The sequence below is a fragment of the Odocoileus virginianus genome, chromosome 15 (assembly GCF_023699985.2).
Source record: "Odocoileus virginianus isolate 20LAN1187 ecotype Illinois chromosome 15, Ovbor_1.2, whole genome shotgun sequence".
NCBI lineage: Eukaryota > Metazoa > Chordata > Mammalia > Artiodactyla > Cervidae > Odocoileus > Odocoileus virginianus.
Genome location: NC_069688.1, coordinates 56,389,081 through 56,417,005, shown reverse-complemented (window position 1 = coordinate 56,417,005; position 27,925 = coordinate 56,389,081). Strand labels below are relative to the sequence as shown.

General features: G+C 37.8%; 1 protein-coding gene across 5 annotated transcripts in view; it reads right to left on the bottom strand.

Moving 5' to 3' along the window:
• TRIQK (triple QxxK/R motif containing) overlaps nucleotides 1-27,925 on the bottom strand; it is a 100,021-nt gene that overhangs the window by 31,837 nt on the left and 40,259 nt on the right. For 2 of the 5 annotated variants that reach the window (XM_070477410.1, XM_020896312.2), the window contains one exon: nucleotides 9,272-9,353. In XM_070477410.1, coding sequence (XP_070333511.1) covers nucleotides 9,272-9,332 — 61 coding nt within the window. In that variant the 5' untranslated portion in view covers nucleotides 9,333-9,353. Of the gene's footprint in view, nucleotides 1-9,271; nucleotides 9,354-11,354; nucleotides 11,559-13,668; nucleotides 13,777-27,925 lie in introns of all 5 variants that reach the window. The other 3 variants (XM_070477409.1, XM_020896310.2, XM_020896313.2) reach the window with 3 other exon arrangements.

Below are 27,925 nucleotides of genomic sequence, written 5' to 3'. Positions count from 1 at the left end.
TTTTACACTTAAAGCAATAGTCAGTGTTAACTATGCCACAGTTTTACAGTCTCCTCAGTTTAATAAAAGACTAGATTAACTGCTTTTTGCTTTTTGATTCCTTCGTTTTGCCCAGAAACAAGACTGCATCTTTGCCCTTTGTTGGTACTGCTGTCTAAGCTCATTATCATGTGAATATCCGGTTATTGTTTTATAACTGTTCATTTTTCAGAAGCTCACCGCTTTTTCCCTTTCTTAGAGCAGGAGACTTTACACGAGCCCCACTCATTATCGTCGTGCGGCAGTACTGCTCTTCCTCTGCCTCTGCTGCTTTAAAAATTAATGCACTGTTATTTTCTGAATACTGCATAAGCTGCTTATGAGTACATTATGCTATCAAGCAAGCACATGCAGAAAAGCTTCCTAAACTGTTATTCTTTCAATGAAAATACAGCTGGTTCTGCTTCAAAGGCACATCTTTTCACCTGCAAATGGACTTGCTCCTACACTTATTCCTCAATTCATTGTCTTTTATTTGTGTCTGGAAATCTTTAATTGCCTTTAATTAGAAAAAAGTAAATTCAGTGCTTTAATCTTGCAAATACATTCAATCATAATTCTGTCTGGGATGAATACCAAGTTCTATTCACTGTCTGATCTCTATAACAAAGATATATAATTTATTGTCCATTTATATAGACCACACCAATTAAGATACAATAGAAAAGCAAAGAGATAAGAGTCAAAATATTTGAAAAGAAAAATTTGCAATCTAAATTTAATTACTCAAATGAATTATTAGAAGACGAGTTATTTACAGCATGCCAAAATTACTGACAAATAATAAAATTTGCTAATCAACAATAAATACTTTTATATTTCTTTCAACATTTTAAAATAATTTCTCATCAACTGCTCCAAATCCCTTCTCCCTTCCTTAAAAAAGCAAAAGGGTATTTGGAACCTTATTTTTTTCATATTATCAAAATTATACATAGAAGAACATTACAATTTGACATACAGTCATTTTCCAACTACTATAGGAACACAATTTTTAGTTATTATATTATGAATTACAAATAACTAGAAAATTCTTTGCAAAAACAAGGGTCAAGAGCCTTATGAAAGTCTATAGCAAGTTCCAATAGCTATGCCAGTAAACAAAACATCTACATTTTGATAGCTATAAGATTAATAAACTCACAAATCACATGATCACAAGCAAAATAACATTATAATTTTAATCAATCAAGTTGATAAAAGAAAATTATTACAAAAACCAGAAACACATAATACACAGATCTAATAGATTCTCCTCAGCACTGTATACCTTTATACTTAGCTAGTCATACAAAATGATGTCACATATTTACTTAAAGAAACAAAAAGAGGTATTAACTACAAAAATAATATTTGCGAAAAATATTTTTCTTTAAATTATTGAGGGATACTTGGGCTATACAGAGGAAACGAGTGAGTTCATCCTCAAAAACAAAATTCTCAGGCAAACTTTTGAAATTATATTACAGAGGCAACTCAAACAATGATAATTTTTCAAATTTTGGACAAAATAACTGGACATTAATTCTACATTGCAAAGGACATACCATTATTTAACGGCATTAGTACTAAAAAAACAAGCACTTTACTTTGGACTCCTACAAAGACAATGCAGTAAGTTGCTTATGACATATAAATTAACTTCCCAGAAAATGCATTAAAAATACTAACCAAGCAACAATTTATATGTGTAGGGGAGCAAAATTTACCACCCCAAATGTCTTTTTGGCATGCAGATCATTTGAGCTGAAAACAATCGAGGCCCAGAAACACTCAGGAAGAAACTTGGACCTTCTCCTACTTAAAAAATTTAGATAGAAGGTGTGCTCTAAGAATAGAGCTAGCACTAGAGGTATCCACAAAATACGTGGGGCAGTGTGGTGGGAGAAACTCGGTGGTGCCTGGAGATCAGAGTGAACTCTTGTGTTCCATTATCTCTGCCTGTCCGCCTGCTTAGTCGCTCAGTCGTGTATGACTCTTTGCGACCTCATGGACTGTAGCCCACCAGGCTCCTCTGTCCAAAGGATTTGCTAGGCAAGAACACTGGAGTGGGTTGCCATTCCCTTCTGTAGGGGATCTTCCTGACCCAGGGATCAAACCCAGGTCTTCTGAATCGCAGGCAGACTCTGCCTTCTGAGCCAGGGAAGCCCCCATTATCTCTGCAGGACCCAGAAAACATTTGTTTACCAAACCTTTGCTTTCCATCTTCATGTGAATTGCCTTCCTCTCCTTTGAAATCCGAAACCACCATCCCCAAGTCCTTCTTTATTTTTAGCTGAAGATGGTATTCAAGGTGAGGGTTTCAGCCATGTGGGTGAGTTAATTTTTCCCAGGTCTGTCCCATGTAAATGTGTTATTAAACTTTTGTTTGATATTTGTCCTGTTAATCTGTCTCATGGACAATATTATGAACCTCCATCCATAGTTATTCAGGTACTCTGTCTATCCAATATAATCCCTTGAATCTATTTGTCACTTCCACTGTATGGGATTTGATTGAGGTCATACCTGAATGGCCTAATGGTTTTCCCTACTTTCTTCATTTTAAGTCTGAATTTTGCAATAAGGAGTTCATGATCTGAGACACAGTCAGTTTCTGGTCTTGTTTTTGCTGATTCTATATTCATTGCACCTGAAGGTGAAAGTGAAAGTTTCTCAGTCGTATCTGAGTCTTTGTGACTCCATGGACTATACAGTCCATGGAATTCTCCAGGCCAGAGTACTGGAGTGGGCAACCTCTCCCTTCTCCAGAGAATCTTCCCAACCCAGGGATCGAACCTAGGTCTCCCACATTGCAGGCGGATTCTTTACCAGCTGAGCCACAAGGGAAGCCAGGCGCCAGAAGGTGGAGAGGCTCCATAATCAATCTGACTTTGGTGCTGACCATCTGCCTGTTGTCTCTCATGTTGTTGGAAGAGGGTGTTTGACACAATCAGTGCATTCTCTTGGCAAAACTGTTAGCCTTTGTCCTGATTCATTTTGTACTCCAAGGCCAAACTTGCCTGTGACTCCAGGTATCTCTTGACTTCCTACTTTCATTCCAGTTCCCTACGTTGAAAGGGACATCTTTGTTGGTGTTAGTTCTAGAAGCTAGTAGGTTCTTCATGTAGTTTTTTTAGTTTAGTTGCTAAGTCATGTCTGACTCTTGCGACCCCATGGACAGAGGAGCCTGGCAGGCTCCAGGGGATTCTCCAGGCAAGAATACTGGAATGGGTTGCCATTTCCTTCTCCAGGGGATCTTCCCAACCCAGGAATTGAACCCAGGCCTCCTGCATTGTAGGCAGATTCTTTACCAACTTAGCTACTTCATAGAACCAGTCAATTTCAGCTTCTTCTGCATTAGGGTTGGGGCATAGACTTGGATTACTATAATGTAGAATGGTTTGTCTTGGAAACAAACAGAGATCATTCTGCTGTTTTGAGAATGCACCCAAGTACTCTATTTCAGACGCTTCTAACTGTGAGGGTTACTCCATTTCTTCTAAGAGATTCTTGCCCATGGTAGTAGATGTAATGATCGTCCAAATTAAGTTTGCCCCTTCTCGTCCATTTCAGTTCACTGATTCCTAAGATGTTGATGTTCACTCTTGCCATCTCCTATTTGAATACTTCCAATTACCCAGATTCATGGACCTAACATTCCAGGCTCCTATGCAATATTGTTCTCTACAGCATCAGACTTTACTTTTGCTACCAGACACATCTACAACTGGGAGTTGTTTCCACTCTGGCTCAGCCTTTTCATTTCTCTGCAGCTATTTTTCTGCTCTTCTTCAGTAGCATATTGGGCACCTATGGACCTGGGAAGTTCATCTTTCAGTGTCATATCTTTTTGCCTTTGCTTACTGTTCATGGGGCACTCAGGCAGGAATGCTGAAGTGGTTTGCTATTCCCATCTCCTGTGGACCACGTTTTGTCAGAACTCTCTACCATGACCCGTTTGTCGTGAGTGTCCCTACATGGCATGACTCACAATTTCATTGAGTCAGACAAGGCTGTGATCTATATCATCAGTTTGGTTAGTTTTCTGTGATTGTGGTTTTCATTCTGTCTGTCCTCTGATGGATGAGGATAAGAGGCTTGTGAAAGCTCGCTGATGGGAAGGACTGGCTGTGGGGAGACCTGGGTCTTGCTCTGGTGGGCAGGGCCATGCTCAGTAAGTCTTTAATCCAAGCTTCTGCTGACTGGTGGGGCTGTGTTCCCTCCCTGTATCTGGCCTGAGTCCAAACTATGGTAGGGTAATGGCGACCTCCTCCAAAAGAACTTATGCCAGATGCCGCGCCTGCCAGGACTGCTGCTGTCAGTGTCCCTGACCCCACGGTGCGCCACTGCTGACCCACACCGCCGCTGGAGACGCCTGGCTCAGCCCTCTGTGGGGTCACTGCTCCTTTCTCCTGGGTCCTGGTGCACACAGGTTTTGTTTTTGCCAAGAGTCTCTGTTTCCCCATTCCTGTGGAAGTTCCATAATCATATCCCACTGACTTTCAAAGTCAAATTCCCTGGGAGGGGAGGGTGGTTTCAGTCTCTTTGCTGGATTCCCAGGTTGGAAAATCTGTTGTGGGCCCTAGAACTTTCACAACAGTGCAAGAACTTTTTTAGTCTAATTGCTCTCCAGGTCACGGGTCACCTGCTCAGTGACTATAATGGCAACCTCCTTCAAGAGGATGTATGCCCTACACCACACCTCCCAGGATGGCTGCAGCCAGAGCCCCCGCGGCCACGGCAGGCCACTGCTGACCCACGGCTCCACAGGAGACACTCAGACACCCAAAGGCAGGTCTGGCTCAGTCTCTTGTGGAGGCCCCCGCTCCTTCCCCTGGGCCTTGGTGCACACAAGGTTTCACTTGTGCCCTCCAAGCATCTCTGGCAGGTATGACTTTGATTTTACACTCAGTTGCACCCTTCCTACTATCTTGTTGTGGCTTCTCCTTTGCCCTTGCATGTAAGGTACTTTTTTTTGGTGGGATTCAACATTTTCCTGTGGGTGGTTGTGAGTTAGAAATTGCTAGGCAGTCAGTGTAGAACTCTGAGACCTAGGTCTTGTTTTCAGTACACATCTCCCTCCATTAACCTAAAATTATATCCTTTGTCCTGAGTTCCTGGAATGTGTCCTTGGTCAGATAAATTATCAGCACTCAGATCCAGGGAAGGGGAGTAATTAACTTATGTTCCATATGCCTGAGGGAAAAACAACTGGTGACCATTAATCTTAAGCTCATATATCTGGTCCATTATAAAATGGCCAGGGGAGGGGGGGCACTTAATCTGAGGATCATGAGAAGATATAGAGATGCTAAGCATCTTGACCTTTAAACTGACTGGACAGAAATAACTTGATTTAAGAACGGGAGCAAACCAAAAATGTACAGATTAATACTGGTAAAGATATAAAACTGCTGTAATCCCTGCCTTTGGGGGGACTCTGTACCCACTCTCAGTGTCTTTGCTGAGAGCTTTGTACTTTCCTTCTCTCTAATAAATCCTATTCACTTGCTACCATGAGTGTTTGCATGTTCGTGGATTCCATTCTCAGGCTCCACAAACAAGAACTCAGAATTCCCATTCCAGTTGTTCAGCAGCTAGTTGCAATCTGGGTGTTCTCCCAGGAGAAGATAAGCACACATCATCCTTCTCTGCCATCTTAAAAACCAAGTTCTAAAGATTATCAAGGACAGATAAGGAAGCTTTCCTAAGTGACCAATGCAAAGAAATAGAGGAAAATAATAGAATGAGAAAGGCTAGTGATCTCTTCAAGAAAATTAAAGACACCAAAGTAAAATTTCATGTAAAGATGGGCTCAATGAAGGACAGAAATGGTATGGACCTAACAGAAGCAGAAAATAGTAAAAATAGATGGCAATAACACACAGAACTATACAAAAAATATCTTAATGACCCAGATAACCACGATGGTGTGATCACTCATCTAGAGCCAGACATCCTGGAATGCAAAGTCAAGTGGGCCTTAGGAAGCATCTCTAAGAACAAAGCTAGTGGAGGTGATGGAATTCCAACTAAGCTATTTCAAATCCTAAAAGATAATGCTGTGCAAGTGCTGAACTCAATATGCCAGCAAATTTGGAAAACTCAGCAGTGGACACAGGACTGCAAAAAGGTCAGTTTTCATTCCAATCCCAAAGAAGGGCAATGCCAAAGAATGCTCAAACTACCCCACAATAGCACTCATCTCAAATGCTAGTAAGGTAATACTTAAAATCCTTCAAGCTAGACTTCAACGGTATGTGAAACAAGAATTTTAAGATGTTCAAGTTGGATTTAGAAGAGGCAGAGGAACCGGAGATCAAACTGCCAACATCTGTTGAATCAAAGAAAAAGCAAGGGAATTTCAGAAAAACATCTACCTCTGACTCATTGACTATGCTAAAGCCTCTGACTGTGTGGATCATAACAAAGTGGAAAATTCATAAAAGAGATGGGACTATCAGACCACCTTACTACCTCCTGAGAAACCTGTATGCAGGTCAAGAAGCAACAGTTAGAACCAGACATGGAACAACAGACTGTTTCAAAATTGGGGAAGGAGTATGTCAAGGCTGTATATTGTCACCCTGCTTCTATTCCAGGGTAGATGAAGCACAAGCAACAATCAAGATTGCCTGGGAGAAATATCAATAACCTCAGATATGCAGATTCTAGTGTTCTTGCCTGGAGAATCCCAGGGATGGGGGAGCCTTTACAATTATGTTACTGTCTCTGTCTTATTTGTTCTTTGCTCTTATACGTATGAATAGAACTAAATCAAAGGAAAAGTATGCAATGACTATGCGCACAGAGTCGGACAGGATTGAAATGACTTAGCAGCACCAGCAGCAGATATGCAGATGACATCACTCTCATGGCAGAAAGCAAAGAGGAACTAAAGAGCCTCTTGATGAAGGTGAAAGAGGAGAGTGAACAAGCTGGCTTAAAACTGAACATTCAAAAAACTAAGATCATGCCATCCAGTCCCACCACTTCATGGCAAATAGATGGGGAAACAATAGAGACAGTGACAGACTTTATTTTCTTGGGCTCCAAAATCACTGTAAGTGGTAACTGAAGCCATGAAATTGAAATATGCTTTGCTCCCTGGAAGAAAAGCTTGACAAATCTAGACAGCATATTAAAAAGCAGAGATATCACTATGCTAACAAAGGTCTGTGTAGTCAAAGCTATGGTTTTTCCAGCAGTCATGTATGGATGTGAGAGTTGAACCATAAAGAATGCTGAGTGCTGAAGAATTGATGCTTTTGAACTGTGGTGCTGGAAAAAACTCTTGAGAGTCCCTTGGACTAGCAAGGAGATCCAACCAGTCAATCCTAAAGGAAATCAGTCCTGAATATGCATTGGAAGGACTGATGCTGAAGCTGAAGCTCCAATACTTTGGCCATCTGATGCAACGAATTCACTCATTAGAGAAGACCTGATTCTCAGTAAGACTGAAGACAGGAGGAGAAGGGGCTGACAGAGGATGAGATGGTTGGATGGCATCACCAACTAAATGGACATGAGTGTGAGCCAACTCTGGGGGATGGTGAAGGACAGGGAAATCTGGCACGCTGCAGCCCATGGAATCACAAAGAGTCGGACAAGACTGAGTGATTGAACAACAATAATGCATAACAGAATCCTTAGAACAATTTAGTATAAGAAGAGGAATGAGACTTTACAATTATGTTACTGTCTCTGTCTTATTTGTTCTTTGCTCTTATACATATGAATAGCACTAAATCAAAGGAAAAGTATGCAATGACTATAGAACAGAATACTTTAGATTTTTAGTATGTTTACTCTTTAAAACTGATTATTAGACATAATTCAATTTCAATAAAAATCCTAGCAGATGCTTTATCTTTTCTATTATCAATGATGACAGAAATCAGAACAGTGGTTGCATATGGGAGAGTGGGATAGAGACATAGGAACTATTTGAGAGGATGGAAATGTTCTGTATTTTGATTGGCATATGTGGTTACACGGATATATACACTTGTCAAAATTCTAACAATTGCTTAAGAGTTGGATATGAATTGTTCCTGAATATGTCTATTCTTTATTCATGGGGTTTCTCACATCCTATTTGATCAAACTTCAACCTGGTAAGTCAATCCTTCTCTCTAAATACATAAATAACACAACAACCCACAGTATTACTGATACAGCATCCCGTAAGTGAAGGGAGGCTACAGTCCATAGGGTTGCACAGAGTCGGACACGACTTAAGCAACTTAGCATGCATGCATGCAGGGTTTAATCTTTTAATCTTTCTACATGTAAAATTCTAACTGGTTCTAAATTTTAAATATTTTCCCTTTGCCTGCATCTCCTTTGTTTTGCAGAAATATCTTCTCCTTTAGGAGTATACGTCATGTATCATATTTACAAAACAGGTATATAATCTTTTGGTACCAATTACTTCAACTTATTTTGACTTGTAACTTCTTTGTTTATCTGTTAGTTATTTAGAAGAATTTCTTAAACTATTTATTATTATAATTACTTTTTAATTTCCAAAGGGATGGGAACAGGTTAGAACAGGAAGGAACATGTAAGAAGAGAGGGTGATGGGGGGGCATCAAAGTTAACTTTTTTACTTTTAACTGGTTTTTAATTTACCACACTGTTCAAAGTTGCAGCTGTAGGATATCGCTTCTATAAAATCGAGGAGACTTGGTCATGACCTAGTATGTAGGTAATTTTTTGTAAATGCTCCATGCATTATTGAAAAGATTGGGTAGGAAATTCTGAACAGTCTAAATCAGAGACGATTCCTTTTATCTTTCTATGCTGATGACTGGACTTCTCTCCAGTTCACCATTTTACTAAGGTTAAATTTTAATGGAGAATTTTGAGGCTATCATATTATTGCCACTAACAGTCAACAGAACTGAAAGATTTCACAAGGATAAAAATAAATAAACATGATAATATTAAAATTACTGACTACATACAAGCATACAGCCTTAAAAATAAAAATAGAAGTCTTTTTGCTTTTACCAAATCGATAAAAACTGTAAGAGCTTTGAAAAATCCTAAGTACAAAAATATATTTCTTTATAGATAAATAAGGCTGTGCTTTTGTTCCTTAAAACCTCTGTGCATTCCCTTGTTATTCATATTCTGTGCATCATATGTATGAGAGAAAAGCTATTTTGATAATATCACACACACAATTGCTTTTATTTCTTCATCTTAATTCACAAGAATGTATCAAAGGGAATTCATTGCTTACCAATTTGCTTTCTGTACTGATCAACAGGAAGTTTTATAGTGGAGGCATCTTTTCTGCCCATCTTTGATCTCCAAGATGCCTGCTGCAAAGAAAGAAAATAATTATGATGAAGTCCTAAAAAAATCAAAAAGACAGTTTAAAAGCTTCAGGAATAATTTATTTCATAAAATCTGTTTTTAAAGCAATGGGTAAAAATTCATTTGACATATTCCCATTCAGTTCAGTTCAGTCGCTCAGTTGTATCTGAATCTTTGCGACCCTGTGGACTGCACACACCAGGTTCCCTGTCCTTCACCATCTCCTGGAACTTGTTCAAGTTAAGTACATTTAGTCAGCGATGTCATCCAACCATCTCATCCTCTGTCATCCCCTTCTCCTCCTGCCTTCAACCTTTCCCAGCATCAAGGTCTTTCCCAACAAGTCAGCTCTTCTCATGTACAGGAGCTTCAGCTTCAGCATCAGTCCTTCTAATGAATATTCAGGATTGATTTCCTTTAGGATTGACTGGTTTGATCTCCCTGCAGTCCAGAGGACTCTCAGGAGTCTTCTCCAACACCACAGTTTGAAAGCATCAATTCTTCAGCACTCAGCCTTCTTTATGGTCCAATCTCATTCACATCCATACATGACTACTGGAAAAACCATAGCTTTGACTAGATGGACCTTTGTCAGTGAAGTGATGTCTCTGCTTTTTAATACACTGTCTAGGCTTGTCATGGCTTTCCTTCCAAGAAGCAAATCTTTTAATTTCATGGCTGCAGTCACCATCTGCAGTGACTTTGGAGCCCAAGAAAATAAAGTCTGTCACTGTTCCCAAAATTATTCCCATTGAGTGAGTGAAAGCTGCTCAGTCATGTCCAACTCTTTGCAACCCCATGGACTGTAGCCTGCCAGGCTCCTCTGTCCATGGAATTCTCCAGGCCAGAATACTGAAGTGGGTAATCATTCCCTTCTCCAGGGGATCTTCCCAAGCCAGGGATCAAACCCAGGTCTCCCACATTGCAGTCAAATTCTTCACCATCTGAGCCACCAGGGAAGTATATTATTCCCATTAGATAATGGGAAAAAATACAAAATTATTTCAAATAAATTATCAAAAAATACAAAAATTACAAAATTATTTCGAATACAATTGCTGGTAATTAAATTTCCCAAATGCTTGTTCTTGGTAACATTCATTTTATCAAATACTATCAATGCAATTAAACCACACTGTTATAGAGCTGAATATGGTATTTAAGTTGAGAGTTTCAGCCATTTTGGTGAGTTTACTCAGTTTTCCTGGGCCTCTCCCATGTACACATGCCATTAAACTTTTGTTTGATTGTCTCCTGTCAGTCTGTCTCATATTAATTCTTAGACCAGAAAGAAGAACCTGTAAGGGTAGAAGAAAATTTCTTCCTCCTGTACTCTACATTATAGGCCCTGCTTGATTTAATCCATAACATATCTTTCAAGTCCTATTCTTGTTATTGAATTTAAATATTGTAGCACAGAATGCAACCTACCAACCAAAATCCATATTCTCCTTTTCTTCCTGGCACTATATTTCCTAGCGTCAAGTCAAACATTTCATTGAATTATTGTCAGTAGAATATGAACGGAAGTGATGCGTGCCACTCCAGACCTGCACACTAAAAAAATCTCCCCGTGTTCTTTTTCCCCTTCCAATTGGCTAGACAGGAAACAATCCCCAAACAAACCCTAGGGGTATATTTGTAAGGACACAGAATCTTGATCTGCTTGGGATGGAGGAGGGTATTCTCTCATTTACATACTACTATTGTAGACTGAAAAAAAATGCATAATCTACAAATTGAGAGTTAAGACAACATATCAAATAACTGGGAGACTCCTCCAAAAAGGCAAGGTGGGAATCCAAGATATATAGAAGTTTTTTTGTGACAAAAGACCAAGTTGGAACATAACAGGATTATTGTTAATAAAAGAAAACCAGATATGTCAAGTTTAAGAAATTTAGCACTTTTCTACGTAGGGGAAGATGCAAGAGGCTGAGTTCACTGAAATCATTCCTTTGTTATGCACTTCAGCTATCTGGGGCCAGCACCCCGTGTTTGCTCACCCAAGCTTCCTCAGGTACACCATTGGGGCGGCTGCAGTGGCTGACAGCTATGTGGGCTTGGCAGTAGGCAGCCCATTTGCCTCCATCCTGAGTTCCCTCAGGGCTCACCATCCGGGGCTGTAACGTAATGACTTGATGGCTGCATTATCCTTTGTTCACTGACATGGCAGGCAATATTTTAGTTCTCACCCTCACTGTACTCTACTGAAAAAGAAATGAAATTCTATTGAGACCGAATCATGTATGTTGGTGGGGTCTATTATAGACGTTAATGTTCCCCAGAGTGGGGCCTGGAAGTTGTTCCTCACTGCTTCCAGGAAGGAGCTACAGGATAAAGATGAAGTCAGGTAAGAACTAGCCAGTTAACAAGCAAAACCATGAGGGATGAGAGGGCTCAGTAATTTGGGAACGAGTGTGGAAAAGGTGACTTCTAAATACCAAATAGGAGAAAATAAAAATTAATGAGGTCTTGAAGAAAAAAATGCTCATTAAGATCTCTCAGTTTTAAAATGGAGGAGGGGACCAAGAGTAGATCAAGAATGTTCCTTTCTGACCTGAATCTATTGATCCAGATCACCTGGAGGCAGCCTCTATAGAAAGAGAGACACAGGAGGTCTGATGTTTACACAGAAAGCAGACTTGAGAACCACTTCTAGGAAAGAAATTGCAGTGTGACTACTGGCATATGGAACTAAATGGAAACGGTAAGAATGTTACCAAAATCTGAGGGAACTGTATTTACAGGGAAACCAGAAACTTTGTTTAAAAAAGTCTGTGAAGGAAAACCAATCCTTGGCCCTCTAAAGTTAAACCAACAGTGTTGCCACCAAGAAGGCAAACTAATGCACTGCACATGTGACCAGGAAGAGCAGTCATCCAGAAGGCAGAGAAGGGAATTTCTCCAAAAAGACCATAATTAGAGGCTAAGCAAGAAACGCCTACTGTCAGTATAATGGGCCTTCTCAGTGGTATCCTGTACAACATGGATCAATGATCCCACTGTGTTTCCCATCTTTCCTTTCTAAATGGGAACAAATATCAGAGATATGAAGCAGTTATCTGTTGCTTCACTATTATTTATTAGAAGCCAGGTGAGGCTGGCGGACAGTAGGTAAATTTCATTACCTATAAACCTCAAGGAACCACTGACTGGGTACTGGCTTGAGAACCATGACTTTGGAGATGGGAGAATGTTAGGATTTCCCTACTGGGAAGGCAGGAAAAAGGATATGCATGGCTAACTCATAATCAGAAATGTGGAATTTAGGAAAAGCTATTTATTAAATCGCATGTTCTCCTTTTTTTCTTTCCTGGTCACACTCAATTACATATTTCAGCTTCCTGTGGGCATGTGACTGAGTTTCAGTTAATGGAATATAAATAAATTAATCTCCTGGAGAAGGGAATGGCTACTCATGCCAGTATTCTTGCCTAGAAAACTTCATGGACAGAAGAGCCTGGCAGGCTACAGTCCATGAGGATGCAGAGTTGGACATGACTGAGTGACTAACACATGGTCACACAGAGCAATAATAACAATGATCACATGTTATACAGTAAAATACATCTCCAAAGTAATAATTTCTACCTATATGTAAGAAAATCATAAATTCACCTAAAATTACTTTTACATTCATAATAATCTTCAGATTTAATATTACAGTAATATCTAGGAATGTAGACATAGTTAAACAAAAAGTCAAATAAATTGTCTTCATAACTCATAAACCATGTAGTTATTACATCTAAGAAAACACATCCTTAAAATTTCAGAATTGAAACCAAGACATCACCTAACCCTATATTCTCACTTGGTATAATTCAGAACATTAAAAATAATTCTAATAATACAAAACCCATAAATAACGTCAATAATTTCATTATAGTTTATTCATATAGCAATCTATTTGCATAGTGTTTTGCATTTGTTAATTGTAGATAGGACTCAAGTTATTTTGATCTTGATTGCATAAGATTAGACAAGATAGCAATACATTTGGGAAGGAAGTTAGTTTAAATGAATAGAGGCACCATATATTATTTCCTCCTTAATTTTTTTTCCCCCCTTCATGGAACAGCTTAAATGTTTAAAAAGCAAGTTACTGAGGCTACTTACCAGCACAGTCACTCACTATGTTTCCCTCAAATCTTTCCTGGTCATTTAAACAAACATCTAAACAAACAGAACACTTTGGGCTTCTCTAGTAGCTCATACGGTAAAGCATCCGCATGCAGTGCAGGAGACCCAGGTTCGATAGCTGGGTCGGGAAGATGCCCTGGAGAAGGAAATGGCAACCCACGCCAGTACTCTTACCTGGAGAATTCCATGGACAGAGGAGCCTGGTGGGCTACAGTCCATGGGGGTCACAAAGAGTCAAATAAAAATAACACTTTAGAGGCCAGTAGTTTCTTCATTTATTACCTGGAGTAAATTTTTAAAATGTCAGGAACTCATAGAGACTATCTTTTCACCAAAGTAAATTGAACTTTATTTACTTTAAAATGTACTTTAAATAGAAAAAAAAAAACTATACCAAAAGTTAAAAAGCTAAATAACCTAAAGTTTTATCAATGTAAGGGCCTATACTCTATGAATGATACATTTTAGGTATATAATAAGCTGTGAATATAAAAACTTTAAAAGAATTTCAACCTAGGGGAGACATTAAAGAGGAACTAGTTTTAAATTTATGTCCCTAACTATTTAGGTGATCGGTAATCCCTATGTAAAATTTCAAAAATTTAAACTTTATTCTTGTCTTTGAAATTATCTTCTATTTTTTAAGCAAGGTTACATTTTAACAAATGTTGAAACAAACAAAAAATGCCTAGAGGACACACACATGTGCAAATGGCTCACATTTTTATCAATATTAGCTGCAAAAATGCAAGAAGATGGGAAATATTTTACTTTCCTAATAAACGCATTGAGCTATTTTAAAAGACCTATAGGGAAACCTATCCATGTGTATGGTGAAACTGTCAATGTCTCACACATCTAGAACCTCTAAAATGCTCTGACTTTCTTTGTTCTTCAAAGCCTTGCAGTAATCATCATTCATTTCTATTGCTTTGATGGTTAGATAGCAAACTCCCAAGAAATCCAGGGAGACATTAGCACACAGCCACAATTTCTAATAAGACAGCTATTTGCATATCAGATCAGCCACAATTTAAAATGTGTTGTGATAGATGTGGAAAGGGAATAACAGATTTATATTAGCATGTACAATACCAAGATTGTTTTCACAATTTAATTCCTTAGAGATTACATCTCATCACCTTCCTTCATAAAGAAGACTACATTCCCTGAGGAATTAACTTGCTCTGAGATCCAGCTAAACTAAAATATGGATTAATAAGATAATATTTATTATTTATGAATTTTGCTGTAGGAATGATTTCAGATTAAATCATCAGAGAAGTTTTTAACATTCTTGAAACTTGATAACACATTTTTAAGGAAGAAAAAAATGCTAATTTTATTTAATGCCTAAATTGCATATTAAAACAATTCATAATTAACTTTACTTGATTAAAACTGCATGTTCTTTAAGACTTTTAAAATTAAAGAGAATACTTAGTTTTTAATATCTTTTCTTAACCTGAATTTTGCACTGTAATTTACTATCTGTATTTTTAAGCATAACATGTGACCTTTAAAACAAAGATAATGTTATATCCAATCACATTCCAATGAACTTATTGTATTGCTGATTTATACCTCTCTTATGAAATCTAGAAAGTACATGTAAATAAATAAGAAACATGAAACCTTCACATATGTCTCTGCTTCCAGAAAAAGAATTCAATCCAGACCGTGACATTTAAATACAGATTAAAACATAAGTTATTAAAAATATTCAACCCATGACCACAAAAAAATAACCAGCTCAGTTATTAAGGCTGTGAGATAGAACTTAAAAACAAAAACAAAAAACCCTCTTACTTAAGGATGAAGTTATAAAGAGGCCAAAAACGTTTGGCTGACTTGATCAGAATTGAGAACCACTTATAAAAATACAACATTATGCTGGATGCCGGAATGAAGAAGGATAAATATCCCTGATCTAACATTCCAGGGTAATATTATAAAAATTCAAAACTGATCATGTAATTAACATACTTAAGTCATCCAAGTGATGGTCTTTTTCCCTATATAAAGCAAAACTCCTTAGTATAAAGAACTATTGGTTCAAGTTATCATTTGTTCCCTACTCATGTTACTGTGCACTATCAAATTCAGCTTTTAGGCCCATGATTTTGACAAGGTCATTCACTCTACAATTTACTTTAAATGTCATTTCCATATCTCCAAAATCATGGAAACTATATTTTATTTTATTTTATTTGGAAACTATATTTTAATATTTCAAACAAGGGTACCTGATTCAAATCTCTGGAGATAATTCTCCACACTTAAGGATATGAAGTTCAGTTCAGTTCAGTCACTTAGTCGTGTCTGACTCTGTGAATGCATGGACTACAGCATGCCAGGCCTCCCTGTCCATCATAAACTCCTGGAGTTTACTCAAACTCATGTCCATTGAGTCAGTGATGCCATCCAATTATCTCATCCTCTGCCTTCAAGCTTTACCAGCATCAGGGTCTTTTCAAATGAGTCAGTTCTTCATATCAGGTGGCCAAAGTATTGGAGTTTCAGCTTCAACATCAGTCCTTCCAATGAACATTCAGGATTGATATCCTTTTGGATGGACTAGTTGGATCTCCTTGCAGTCCAAGGGACTCTCAAGAGTCTTCTCCAACACCACAGTTCAAAAGCATCAACTCTTCAGTGTTCAGCTTTCTTTATAGTCCAACTCTCACATCCATATATGACCACTGGAAAAATCATAGCCTTGACTAGAAAGATCTTTGCTGGCAAAGTAATGTCTCTGCTTTTTAATATTCCATCTAGGTTGGTCATAACTTTTCTTCCAAGGAGCAAGTGTCTTTTAAGTTCATGGGTGCAGTCACCATCTACAGTGATTTTGGAACCCAAGAAAATAAAGTCAGCCACTGTGTCCACTGTTTCCCATCTATTTGCCATGAAGTGATGGGACCAGATGCCATATATGTTCTCTGAATGTTGAGCTTTAAGCCAACTTTTTCACTCCCCTCTTTCACTTTCATCATGAGGCTCTTTAGTTCTTCTTCCCTTTCTGCCATAAGGGTGGTGTCATCTGAATATCTGAGGTTATTGATGTTTCTCCTGGCAATCTTGATTCCAGCTTGTGCTTCATCCAGCCCAGTGTTTCTCATGATGTACTCTGCATGTAAGTTAAATAAGCAGGGTGACAGTACACAGCCTTGATGTACTCCTTTTCCTATTTGGAACCAGTCAGTTGTTCCATGTACAGTTCTAACTGTTGCTTGCTGACATGCATACAGACTTCTCAAGAGGCAGGTCAAGTGGTCTGGTATTCCCATCTCTTTCAGAATTTTCCACAATGTATGATCCACATAGTCAAAGGCTTTGGCATAGTCAATAAAGCAGAAATAGATATTTTTTCTGGAACTCTCTTGCTTTTTCAATGATCCAGCGAATGTTGGCACTTTGATCTCTGGTTCCTCTCCCTTTTATAATTCCAGCTTGCATATCTGGAAGTTCACAGTTCATGTACTGTTGAAGCCTGGCTTAGAGAATTTTGAGCGTTACTTTACTAGTGTGTGAGATAAGCGCAATTGTGTGGCAGTTTGAGCATTCTGTGGCATTGCCTTTCTTTGGGATTGGAATGAAAACTGACCTTTTCCAGTCCTGTGGCCACAGCTGAGTTTTCCAAATTTGCTGACATATTAAGTGCAGCACTTTCACAGCATCATCTTTCAGGATTTGAAATAGCTCAACTGGAATTCCATCACCTCCACTAGCTTTGTCTGTAGTGATGCTTCCTAAGGTCCATTTGGCTTCCCATTCCAAGATATCTGGCTCTAGGTGAATGATCACACCATCATGATTATCTGGGTCGTGAAGATCTTTTTGTATGGTTCTTCTATGTGTTCTTGCCACCTCTTCTTAACATCTTCTGCTTCTGTCGGGTCCATACCATTTCTGTCCTTTATTGAGCCCATCTTTGCATGAAATGTTCCCTTAGTATCTCTAATTTTCGTGATCTCTAGTATTTCCCATTCTATTGTTTTCCTCTATTTCTTTGCACTGATCACTAAGGAAGGCTTTCTTATCTCTCTTTGCTATTCTTTCGAACTCTGAATTCAAACAGGTATATCTTTCCTTTTCTCCTTTGCTGTTCACGTCTCTTCTTTTCACAGCTATTTGTTAGGCCTCCTGAGACAGCCATTTTGCCTGTTTGCATTTCTTTTTCTTGGGGATGGTCTTGATCCCTGCCTCCTGTACAATGTCACTAACCTCAGTCCATAGTTCATCAGGCACTCTGTCTATCAGATCTAATCCCTTGAATCTATTTCTCACTTCCACTGTATAATCATAAGGGATTTGATTTAAGTCATACCTGAATGGTCTAGTGGTTTTCCCTACTTTCTTCAGTTTAAGTCTGAATTTGGCAATAAGGAGTTCATGATCTGAGCCACAGTCAGCTCCCAGTCTTCTTTTTGCTGACTGTATAGAGCTTCTCCATTTTTGGCTGCAAAGAATATAATCAATCTGATTTCAGTATTGGCCATCTGGTGATGTCCATGTGTAGAATCTTCTTTTTGTTGTTGGAAGACAGTATTTGCTATGACCAGTACTTTCTCTTAGCAGAACTCTATTAGCCTTTGCCCTGCTTCATTCTCTACTCCAAGGCCAAATTTGCCTGTTACTCCAGGTGTTTCTTGACTTCCTACTTTTGCATTCCAGTCCCCTATCATGAAAAGGTCATCTTTTTTTGGTGTTAGTTCTAGAAGATCTTGTTGGTCTTCATAGAACTGTTCACCTTCAGCTTCTTCAGCATTACTGTCGGGGTATAGACTTGGATTACCATAATATTGAATGGTTTGCCTTGGAAATGAACAGAGATCATTCTGTCATTTTTGAAATTGCATCCAATACTGCATTTCAGACTTTTGTTGACTATGATGGCTATTCCATTTCTTCTAAGGGAATCTTGCCCACAGTAGTAGATATAATGGTCATCTGAGTTAAATTCACCCATTCCAGTCCATTTTAGTTTGCTGATTCCTAAAATGTCGACATTCACTCTTGCCATCTCCTGTTTGGCCACTTCCAATTTGCCTTGATTCATGGACCTAACATTTCAGTTTCCTATGTAATAATGTTCTTTACAGCATCAGACTTTACTTCCATCACCAGTCCCATCCACAACTGGGTGTTGTTTTTGCTTTGGCTCCATCTCTTCATTCTTTCTGGAGTTATTTCTTCACTGATCTCCAGTAGCATATTGGGACCTACCAATGTGGGGAGTTCATCTTTCAGTGTCCTATCTTTTTGCCTTTTCATACTATTCATTGGGTTCTCAAAGCAAGAATACTGAAGTCATTTGCCATTCCCTTCTCCAGTGGACCACATTTTGTCAGAACTCTCCACCATTACCCATCCATCTTGGGTGGCTCTACACAGCATGGCTCATAGTTTCACTGAGTTAGACAAGGATGTGGTCCATGTAATCAGACTGGTTAGTTTTCTGTGACTGTGGTTTTCAGTCTGTCTGCCCTCCGATGGACAAGGATAAGAAGCTTATGGAAGCTTCCTTATGGGAAAGACTGACTGAAGGGGGAATTGAGTCTTGTTCTGATGGGCAAGGCCATGCTAATGAAATGAAAATTAGCTAATTAAAAGACTATCAAAACTATGGTTTTTCCAATAGTCATGTACAGATGTGAGAGTTGGACCATAAAGTAGGCTGCATGCTGAAGAATTGACACTTTCAAATTTTGATGCTGGAGAAGACTCTTGAGAGTCCCCTGGAAAACAATCAATCTTACAGAAAATCAACCCTGTATATTCACTGAAAGGACTGATGCTAAAGCCGAAGCTCCAATACTTTGGCCACCTGATCCAAAAAGCTGACTCACTGGGAAAAATCCTGATACTGGGGAAGACTGAAGGCAAAACAAGAAGCAGGTGACAGAGGATAAGATGGTTAGAGAGTATCACTGACTCAATGGACCTGAAATTCAGCAAAGTCTGGGAAACAGTGGAGTACTAAGGAGCCTGGCATCTTGTAGTCCATGGGGTCACAAACAGTAAGACATGACCTGGTGACTGAACAACAACAACAACAAAGACTATCGAAGTGTGACATAGCATTCAAGCAGACCGTTTACACTTTGACATAAGTGTAATAGTGAGACAGGTCTGTTTAGAACACATTCCTACTGTATAAAGCTGGAGAGTTTAACAGTGGTCTTGCTAATATTTTCAGGCATCAAAGTGACCATTTCATCTTTACTTGCATAATTTCCTTTGTAGCTGCAGAAAGAGCATGTAAAAACTTGAATGTGTGAAAAGGTGATTTCTAAAATGGTGATCACTTGCCAACATTGACATAAAAATTAACAAGAAAAGTAACTATAGGACAGTACTCCATATGACTCCAAAAAGTTACATTCTAAGAAAGAAATCTTAGTGGTTGGGACTATCCTTCCACTACACTTAGAACTAAAGTGATTACAGTATCAGCAAATGGTGCTGGGACGACCGTATATCCTTACAGGAAAAAAAAAGAAAAAGAAAAACAGAACCCTATCTTATCACACACAAAACTCACAAAAGATATAAATAATAAAACAACAAAGCTGCTAGGGAGAAAATGAAGATTATTTTCATGACCTTGGGGTAGGCAAATAACACTTTAGAGAGAACACAGATAGTATGTCGCCTTGAAGGAAAAAAATAGGAAGTACTGGACTTAATCAAGTAAGAAAATAAATAGGTGAGTTATATATGGGAAGTAAATATTCATTATACCTGTATATGACAAACAGAACTTGTATCTAGATTGTATAAAGAACTCTAAATAATGTAAAACATACAAACCAACAAAAAATGAATAAAAGAAACTTCACCAAAGAAGATATGCATATGATAAATAAGCACACAAAAAATTTCTCAACACCAGTAGTAATCAGCAAAATGTAAATTAAAATTAGAATTGAGATATCACTACACACCCACTAGAATAATTCACATAAAGATTTGCTCTACAGAACACTGGGAGGATGTGGAGCAACTAAAACTCTCATGTGTCTAAGTTGTAAAATCATACAAACATATTAGAACATTGTTAAGCAATTTCTCATAACATTAACTACTAATAATTCTTCTCTTATGCATTTATCTAAGAGAAATAAATACATATGCTCACAAAGAAAGCTTCATGAAAGGATATTCATAGCATTTTTATTCATAATAGCCAAAAAATGGAAATAGCCCCAATGTTGATAAATATAAAAACTGGAAAACTGTGGTTTATTCACATAAAGAGATACTACCCAGGAAAAAACTACTGATAATATGCAACAATGAAAATTAATCTCAAAAACAGTATGGTGAGCAAAAGAAGCAATGACCCTTTTGGACCTAATTTGAATAGGCATTTACCATTTCATTATAAGTGGCCTTATAACATGATTTAACCATTGTAATCCCTGCTCCTTCCCTGACACATACACTTAAGTATAATTTCTGCAGGCTGAGAAATATGTATGAGGTGAGAAAGCACAGATCAGAAGTCGAGACAAATCTATTACAAAATAAGTAAAGGAAGGAGAGAGAGGACAGTGAGTAGAGAGGAACTAAGGTGTAGGGAGGTTTCCTATTATGCCTTGTTTTGTTACATTTGAGGGCGTGTTTGTTTTTTCTTTAGGTTTCTTTCTGTTTTCATTTTTTATACTCATTTACATACTTAGTTTTGGCTATCCCGGGTCGTCTTTGCTGCACACAGGCTTTCTTTAGTTGTTGTGAGTGGACACTACTCTCTAGTTGTGATGCATGGGGCTCCCAGTGCAGAGGCCTCACTTACTGCAAATAACAGGCTCTAGGGTACATGGGTTTCAGTAGATGCAGCACACCGCCTCAGTATCATGGTACATAGGCTTAGTCTCCCAACAGCATCTGGAATCTTCCCAGACCAAGGCTCAGACCCATGTTCCTTGCATTGGTAGGTGGATTCTTTACCACTAAACCACCATGGAAGTCTGGGATGTTTGTTTTTGAGAATACATGGAAATTTGAGTTGGTCTAAACAATAACTGGAAGGTACCAGTATAAAGTAAGGAGGTGAAGATACAGGGGAAAAAACTAGAAAATCATGGAGGTTGCCAAGTAGATAGGAAGGGACAGAATTCAGAGTACAATGAGGGACTAATCATAGCAGATACTTACTTACTTACTTCACTTCAGCAGGAAAGAGGAAAAACAGTGAGTAAAATTATATATAAGTTTTGAGGTTTGGTAGACAAAAGTAGAGGGAACTCTAAACGGTAGTTCTCCCTTCATATGAATTAGGAGGCAGGTTATCTCCTAAAAGTTAAATGGGAGGTGAGAAGTTTGGAAATTTAACATTGCAAAGGCTGAAATTTCTGTTGTGGAGAAATGGAAAGAGGTGTCCAGGGAAAATAGGATAAATCAGTAACATTATAAGGCCACATTAATTTGGTAACCATGAATCCACAGTAGCAGCAAACTACATGATTGCAAATAATGTATTTCTGAGTGCTCAGCTGTGCATTGCTGGTTTAGGGGAGGGGTAGACAGTTGGATTAAGCAAAGTTTCAGTTTTCTCTGACAGGCATAACAGAAGGGCAGTAGAGCAAAAAAGACCAGGATGCTATATAAAGTAGGGGAAATAATGTACCATGGAGTTTAAAGATAGAAAAAGAAGTGGAGATTGATTCAGAGTAGCAGAGCATAAGGATGTGCACTATCCTGCAAGAACACAGAAATCACAACTATCTGTTAAACAACCATTGACAGGCAGATACTGGAACCCACCAGATGATACCCTGTGTCCAAAGACAGGAGAAACTGCAATGAGATGGGAGGAGGGGCACAATCATGATAAAATTAAATCCCACACCCACTGAGTGCATCCTAGACCTAGAGAACAGATCACAGAAGCTCACTGTTGTGAAGATTCTGAGGTCCATGTCAGGCTTCCCAGCCAGGAGTCCTACAAGGGACTAGGAAATCCCAGGCAATCTGACTTTGAAGGCCAGTGGGATTTGACTGCAGGTCTTCCACAGGACTGGAGGAAATAGAAACTCTACTCTTACAAGGCACACACAAAATCTTGTGCAAGTTAAGGCCCAAGGCAAAGGAGCAGTTATCTCACAGAAGACTGAAGACCTATCTGCTGGTGTTGGAGGGCCTCCTTCAGAGGCATGGGGTAGCAGTGGCTCACCACAGGGACAAGGCACCAGCAACAGAAATCCTAGAAGTACCTGTTGGCAGGAGCCCTCCTGGAAGTCACCCTACCACAGAGCCTGCAGACTCCAGGGTTGGGTAGCCTCTGGTCAAACAACTAACAGAGAAGGAGAATGGCCACATCTATGAGCAGACAAGCAGATTAAAGTTTTACTGAGTGTGGCCCTGCCCACCAGAACAAAACCCAGTTATATCCACTGTTGGTCCCTCCCATCAGGAATCTTGCACAAGCCTCTTAGCCTCATCTACCAGAAGGCAAACAGCAGAAGCAAGAACTACAGTCCTGCAGCCTTCAAGCTAAAAGCACAATCACAGAAAGTTAAAAGAAAATTCAGAGGATTATGTCCAAAATGAAGGAACAAGATAGGATCCCAGAAACACAACTAAATGAAGCAAAGGTAGTCAATGTTCCAGGAAAAAAATTCAGAATAATGAAAGTGAAGATGATCCACCATCTCAGAAAATAAATGGGGGCAGACTGAGAAGATACAAGAAACGTTTAACAAAGATCTAGAAGAACTAAAGAACAAACAGAGATGAAACAATACAATAACTGAAATGAAAAATACACTAGAAGGAATCACTGAGAGAATAACTGAGGCAGAAGAATGGATCAGTGACCTGGAAGAGAAAATGGTGGAAATTGCTGCCTCAGAACAGAATAAAGGGAAAAGAATGAAAAGACATGAAGACAGTTTAAGAAATCACTGGGACAATATCAAATGCACCAACATTCACGTTACAGGAGTCCCAGAAGAAGAAGACAAAGACAAAATGTTAAAAACAGTAATGGAAAAATGACAAATAACATAGGGAATTAACGCCAGTTTAACAACTGACTTCTCAGCAGAAACTCCAAGCCAGAAGGGAATGGCATGATATATTTAAAGTGATTAAAGCAAAGAACTTACAACCAAGAACACTCTAACCAGTGAGGCTCTCATTCAGAACTGACAAGAGAAATCAAAAGGTTTACAGACAAGCACAAGTTAGGAGACTTCCTAACTTTTGGAAATCACAGCACCACCCAACTGACACTACAACAAACTGAAGGAACTTTTCTAAGCAGGAAATACGAAAGAAGAAAAACACCTACAAAAGCAAACCAAAAACAGGAAAATGGAAACAAAAACATACATATTGAAAAATCACCTTAAATGTAAATGGATTAAATGCATCAACCAAAAGATATTCACTGGATAGGTGGATACAAAAACAAGATGTGCCTACTGGTATGCTGTCTATATACGCTGTCTACAAGAGATGGACCTCAAACCTAGGGACACGTACGGACTGAAAGCTGGAGGATGGAAGAAAGTATTCTATACAAACAGATAATACCAAAAGAAAGCTGGAGTAGAAATACTCACATCAAACAAAATAGACTTTAAAACAAAGACTGCTAAAAGAAACAAAAAAGGACATTATAGAATGATCAAGGAATAAATTCAAGAAGCTATAACACTGTAAACATATTTGCACCTAATATAGAAGCATCTCAATATGTAAGGCAAATACTGACAATCATAAATGGAGAAATCAACAGTAATACAATAATAGTGAGTGTCTTTAACATCCTACTTTCATCAATGGACAGATCATCCAGACAGAACATTAAAAAGGAAACAAAAGACTTAAATGACACATTGGACCAGATGAAGCTAATTTATATTTATAGAGCATTCCATCCAAAAGCAGTAGACTACTTTTCAAATGCACACAGAATATTCTCCAGGACTGATCACATTCTAGGCCACAAGGTGAGCCTTGGTAAATTTAAAAAATTAAAATCATATCTAGTGTCTTTTCTGGTCATAACACTATGAGATTAGAAATAAACTACAAAGAAAAAGACTATAAAAATATCTAGTAAACAATCAATGAATCACTAAAGGTATCAAAGAGGAAATAAAAATACACTTTGAGAAAAATGAAAATGAAAGCATAATGATTCAAAACTTATGGTATAGAGCAAAAACAGATTTAAGAGGAAAGTTTATAGCAAATATAATCTTATTTCAAGAAGCAAGAAAAGTCTCATACCTGAGACATACAACCTAACCTCATACCTGAAAAATACTAGAGAAAGAAAAGAAATCAAAGTTAGTAGAAGAAAAGAAAGCAAAAAGATTAAGAGCAAAAATAAACAAAACAGACATAAAAAAAAAACAACAAAGATCAATGAAAGTAAAAGTTTGTTTTTTGAAAAGATAAACAAAATTGATAAACTTTTAGCCAGATTCATTAAGAAAAAAGGGGAGAAAATTCAAATCAATAAAGTAAGAAATGAAAAAGGAGAAGTTAAAACTGACACCACTGGAATACGTAGGATTATGAGAGATCACTACAAACAACTTAATGCCAATAAAGTGGACAACCCAGGAAACTGGAAAAATTCTTAGAAAGATACAGTCTCCCAACACAGAATCAGGAAGAAATACAAAATATAAGCAGATATAATCACAAGCACTGAAATTGAAACTATGATTTTAAAAATCCCAACAAACAAAAGTCCAGGACTTGATGGCTTCACAAGCAACTTCTATCAAACATTTAGGGAACAACTAACATCTATTCTTCTCAAACTGTACCAAAACACTACAGAGAAAAAAAAAACTCCAAAACTCATTCTCTAAGGCTGCCATCCCCCTGATACTAAAACCAGACAAAGATACCACAAAAACAGAAGATGATAGGCCAATATTACTGATGAACATAGATGCAAAAATCCTCAATAAAATATGAGCAATCTGAATCTAACAATACATTAAAAGGATCATACACCATGATCAAGTGTGAGTTATCCCAGGAGTGCAATCATTTTTTCATATTTACAAAATGATCCTGACAAACTACATCAACAAATTGAAGAATAAAAACCATATAATCATCTCAATAGGTGTAGAAAAAGCTTTTAACAAAATTCAGCACCCATTTATGATTAAAAAAAACTCTCCAGAAAGTGGGCATAGAGGGAACACACCTCAGCATTATAAAGGCCATACAAAAAACCTACAGCTAACATCATACTCAGTGGTGAAAAGCTGAAATAATTTCCCTTAAGAAAAGGAACAAGACAAGGACATCCACTCTCACCACTTTTATTCAACACAGCTTTGGAAATCCTAGCTACAGCAATCAGAGAATAAAAAGAAATAAAGGAAATCCAAACTGGAAGAGAAGAAGTTAAATTGTCAGTGTTTGCAAGTGACATGATACTGCTGTACATAGAAGATATTAAATGTGCTACCACAAGCCTATAGAACCCATCAATGAATTTGGTAAAGGTGTAGTTTATAAAATTAATATACAGAAATCTGTTGCATTTATATATACTAACAACAAAAGATCAGAAAGAAAATTTCAAGAAACAATTCCATTTATTATCATATCAAAAATAATGAAATACCTAGAAATAAACTTACCTAGGAGACAAAAGACTTGTACTCTAAAAAACTATAAGATGCTGATGAAGGAAATCAAAGAAGAAACCAATGGAAAGATATACCATATTCAGGGATTGAAAGAATCAGTATTGTCAAAATAGCTATACTGCCCAAGGCAATTTACAGATTCAATGCAATTCCTATCAAATTACCAATGGCATTATTCACAGAACTAGAACAAAAAAAAAAATCTTAAAATTTACATGGAGACATAAAAGATCCCTAACAGACAAAGCAATCTTAAGAAAAGCAGAGTTAGAGGAATAGATTCCTGGCTTCAGACTATTCTACAAAACCACAGTCATCAAAACAGCATGGTATTGGCACAAAAATACAAATATAGATCAATGGAACCAGACAGAAAGCCTAAAAATAAACCCACACAATTGATATATAGCAAAGAGGGCAAGACTACACAATGTTGTAAAGATAAGTCTGTTCAACAACTGGTGCTGGGGAAACAGCTATATGAAGACCTAAATGTGATACCAGACACTATAAAACTCCTAGAGGAAAACAGGTAGAATACTCTCTGACATAAATCACAGTGTATCTTTTTCCATCCATCTCCAAGAATAATGGAAATAAAAACAGAAATAAACAAATGGGACCAACTTAAACTCAAAAAGTTTTTCACAGAAAAAGAAACAATAAACCATGTGAAAAGACAACCCACAGATTGGATAAAATATTTGTAAATGATGTGACTGAGAAGGGATTAATCTCCAAAATCTACAAACAGCTCAGAGGCTTAACATTATCATAACTATCAACCCAATCAAAAAATGGGCAAAAGACATAAATAAACATTTCTTCAAAGAATATACACAGGTGGCCAAGAAAGCACATGAAAAGATGTTCAGCACTGGTAATTATTAGAGAACTGCAAATCAAAATTACAATGAGCTATCACCTCATACCAGTTAAGATGGCTATCTCAAAAAAATCTATTAAATAATAAATGCTGGAGAGGGTGTGGAGAGAAGGGAACCCTCCAACACTGTTAGTGGGAATGTAAATTGGTACATCCAATACAGAATTTGGTGGTACCTTAAAAACTAAAAACAGAGGTACCATATGACCCTGCATTCCCACTGCTGGGCATATATCCAGAGAAAAACCATAGTCCAAAAGTATACATACACCCCAATATTTGTCACAGCACTGTTTACAATAGCCAAGACAAAGAACAACTTAAATGCCCACTGACAAAGGAATGGGTATAGAAGATGTGGTACACATATACACTTGGATTTTATTCAGTCATAAAATGAACAAAGCAATGCCATTTTCAGCAGCATGGATGGACCTAGGGATCGCCATACTCAGTTAAGTAAGTCAGAGAAGAAGAAATATATGACATCTTTCATACGCAGAATCTAAAAAGAAATGAAAATACACTCAACAGACTTAGAGAATGAACTTATGGTCACTACAGGAGAAGTAAAGGTGGAAGGGATATTTAGGGAGTTTGTGACTGACATGTAAACAGTGCTATATTTAAAAATGGATAACCAATAACTCCTACCATATAGCACAGGAAACTCTGCTCAATGTTATGTGGCAGCCTAGATGGGAAGGGAGTTTTCAGAGAATGGATGCATATGTATATGTATGGCTCAGTCCCTTTGCTGTCCACTTGAAACTATCATAATATTGTTAATTGGCTATACTTAATACAAAATAAATTTTTTTTAAAAAATTAAAATAAAATAAACATTATCTTAAAAAAAGAAGTGGAGATAGCAGCAATTCAAGAGTTACGAAGAAAGCAGATTGAT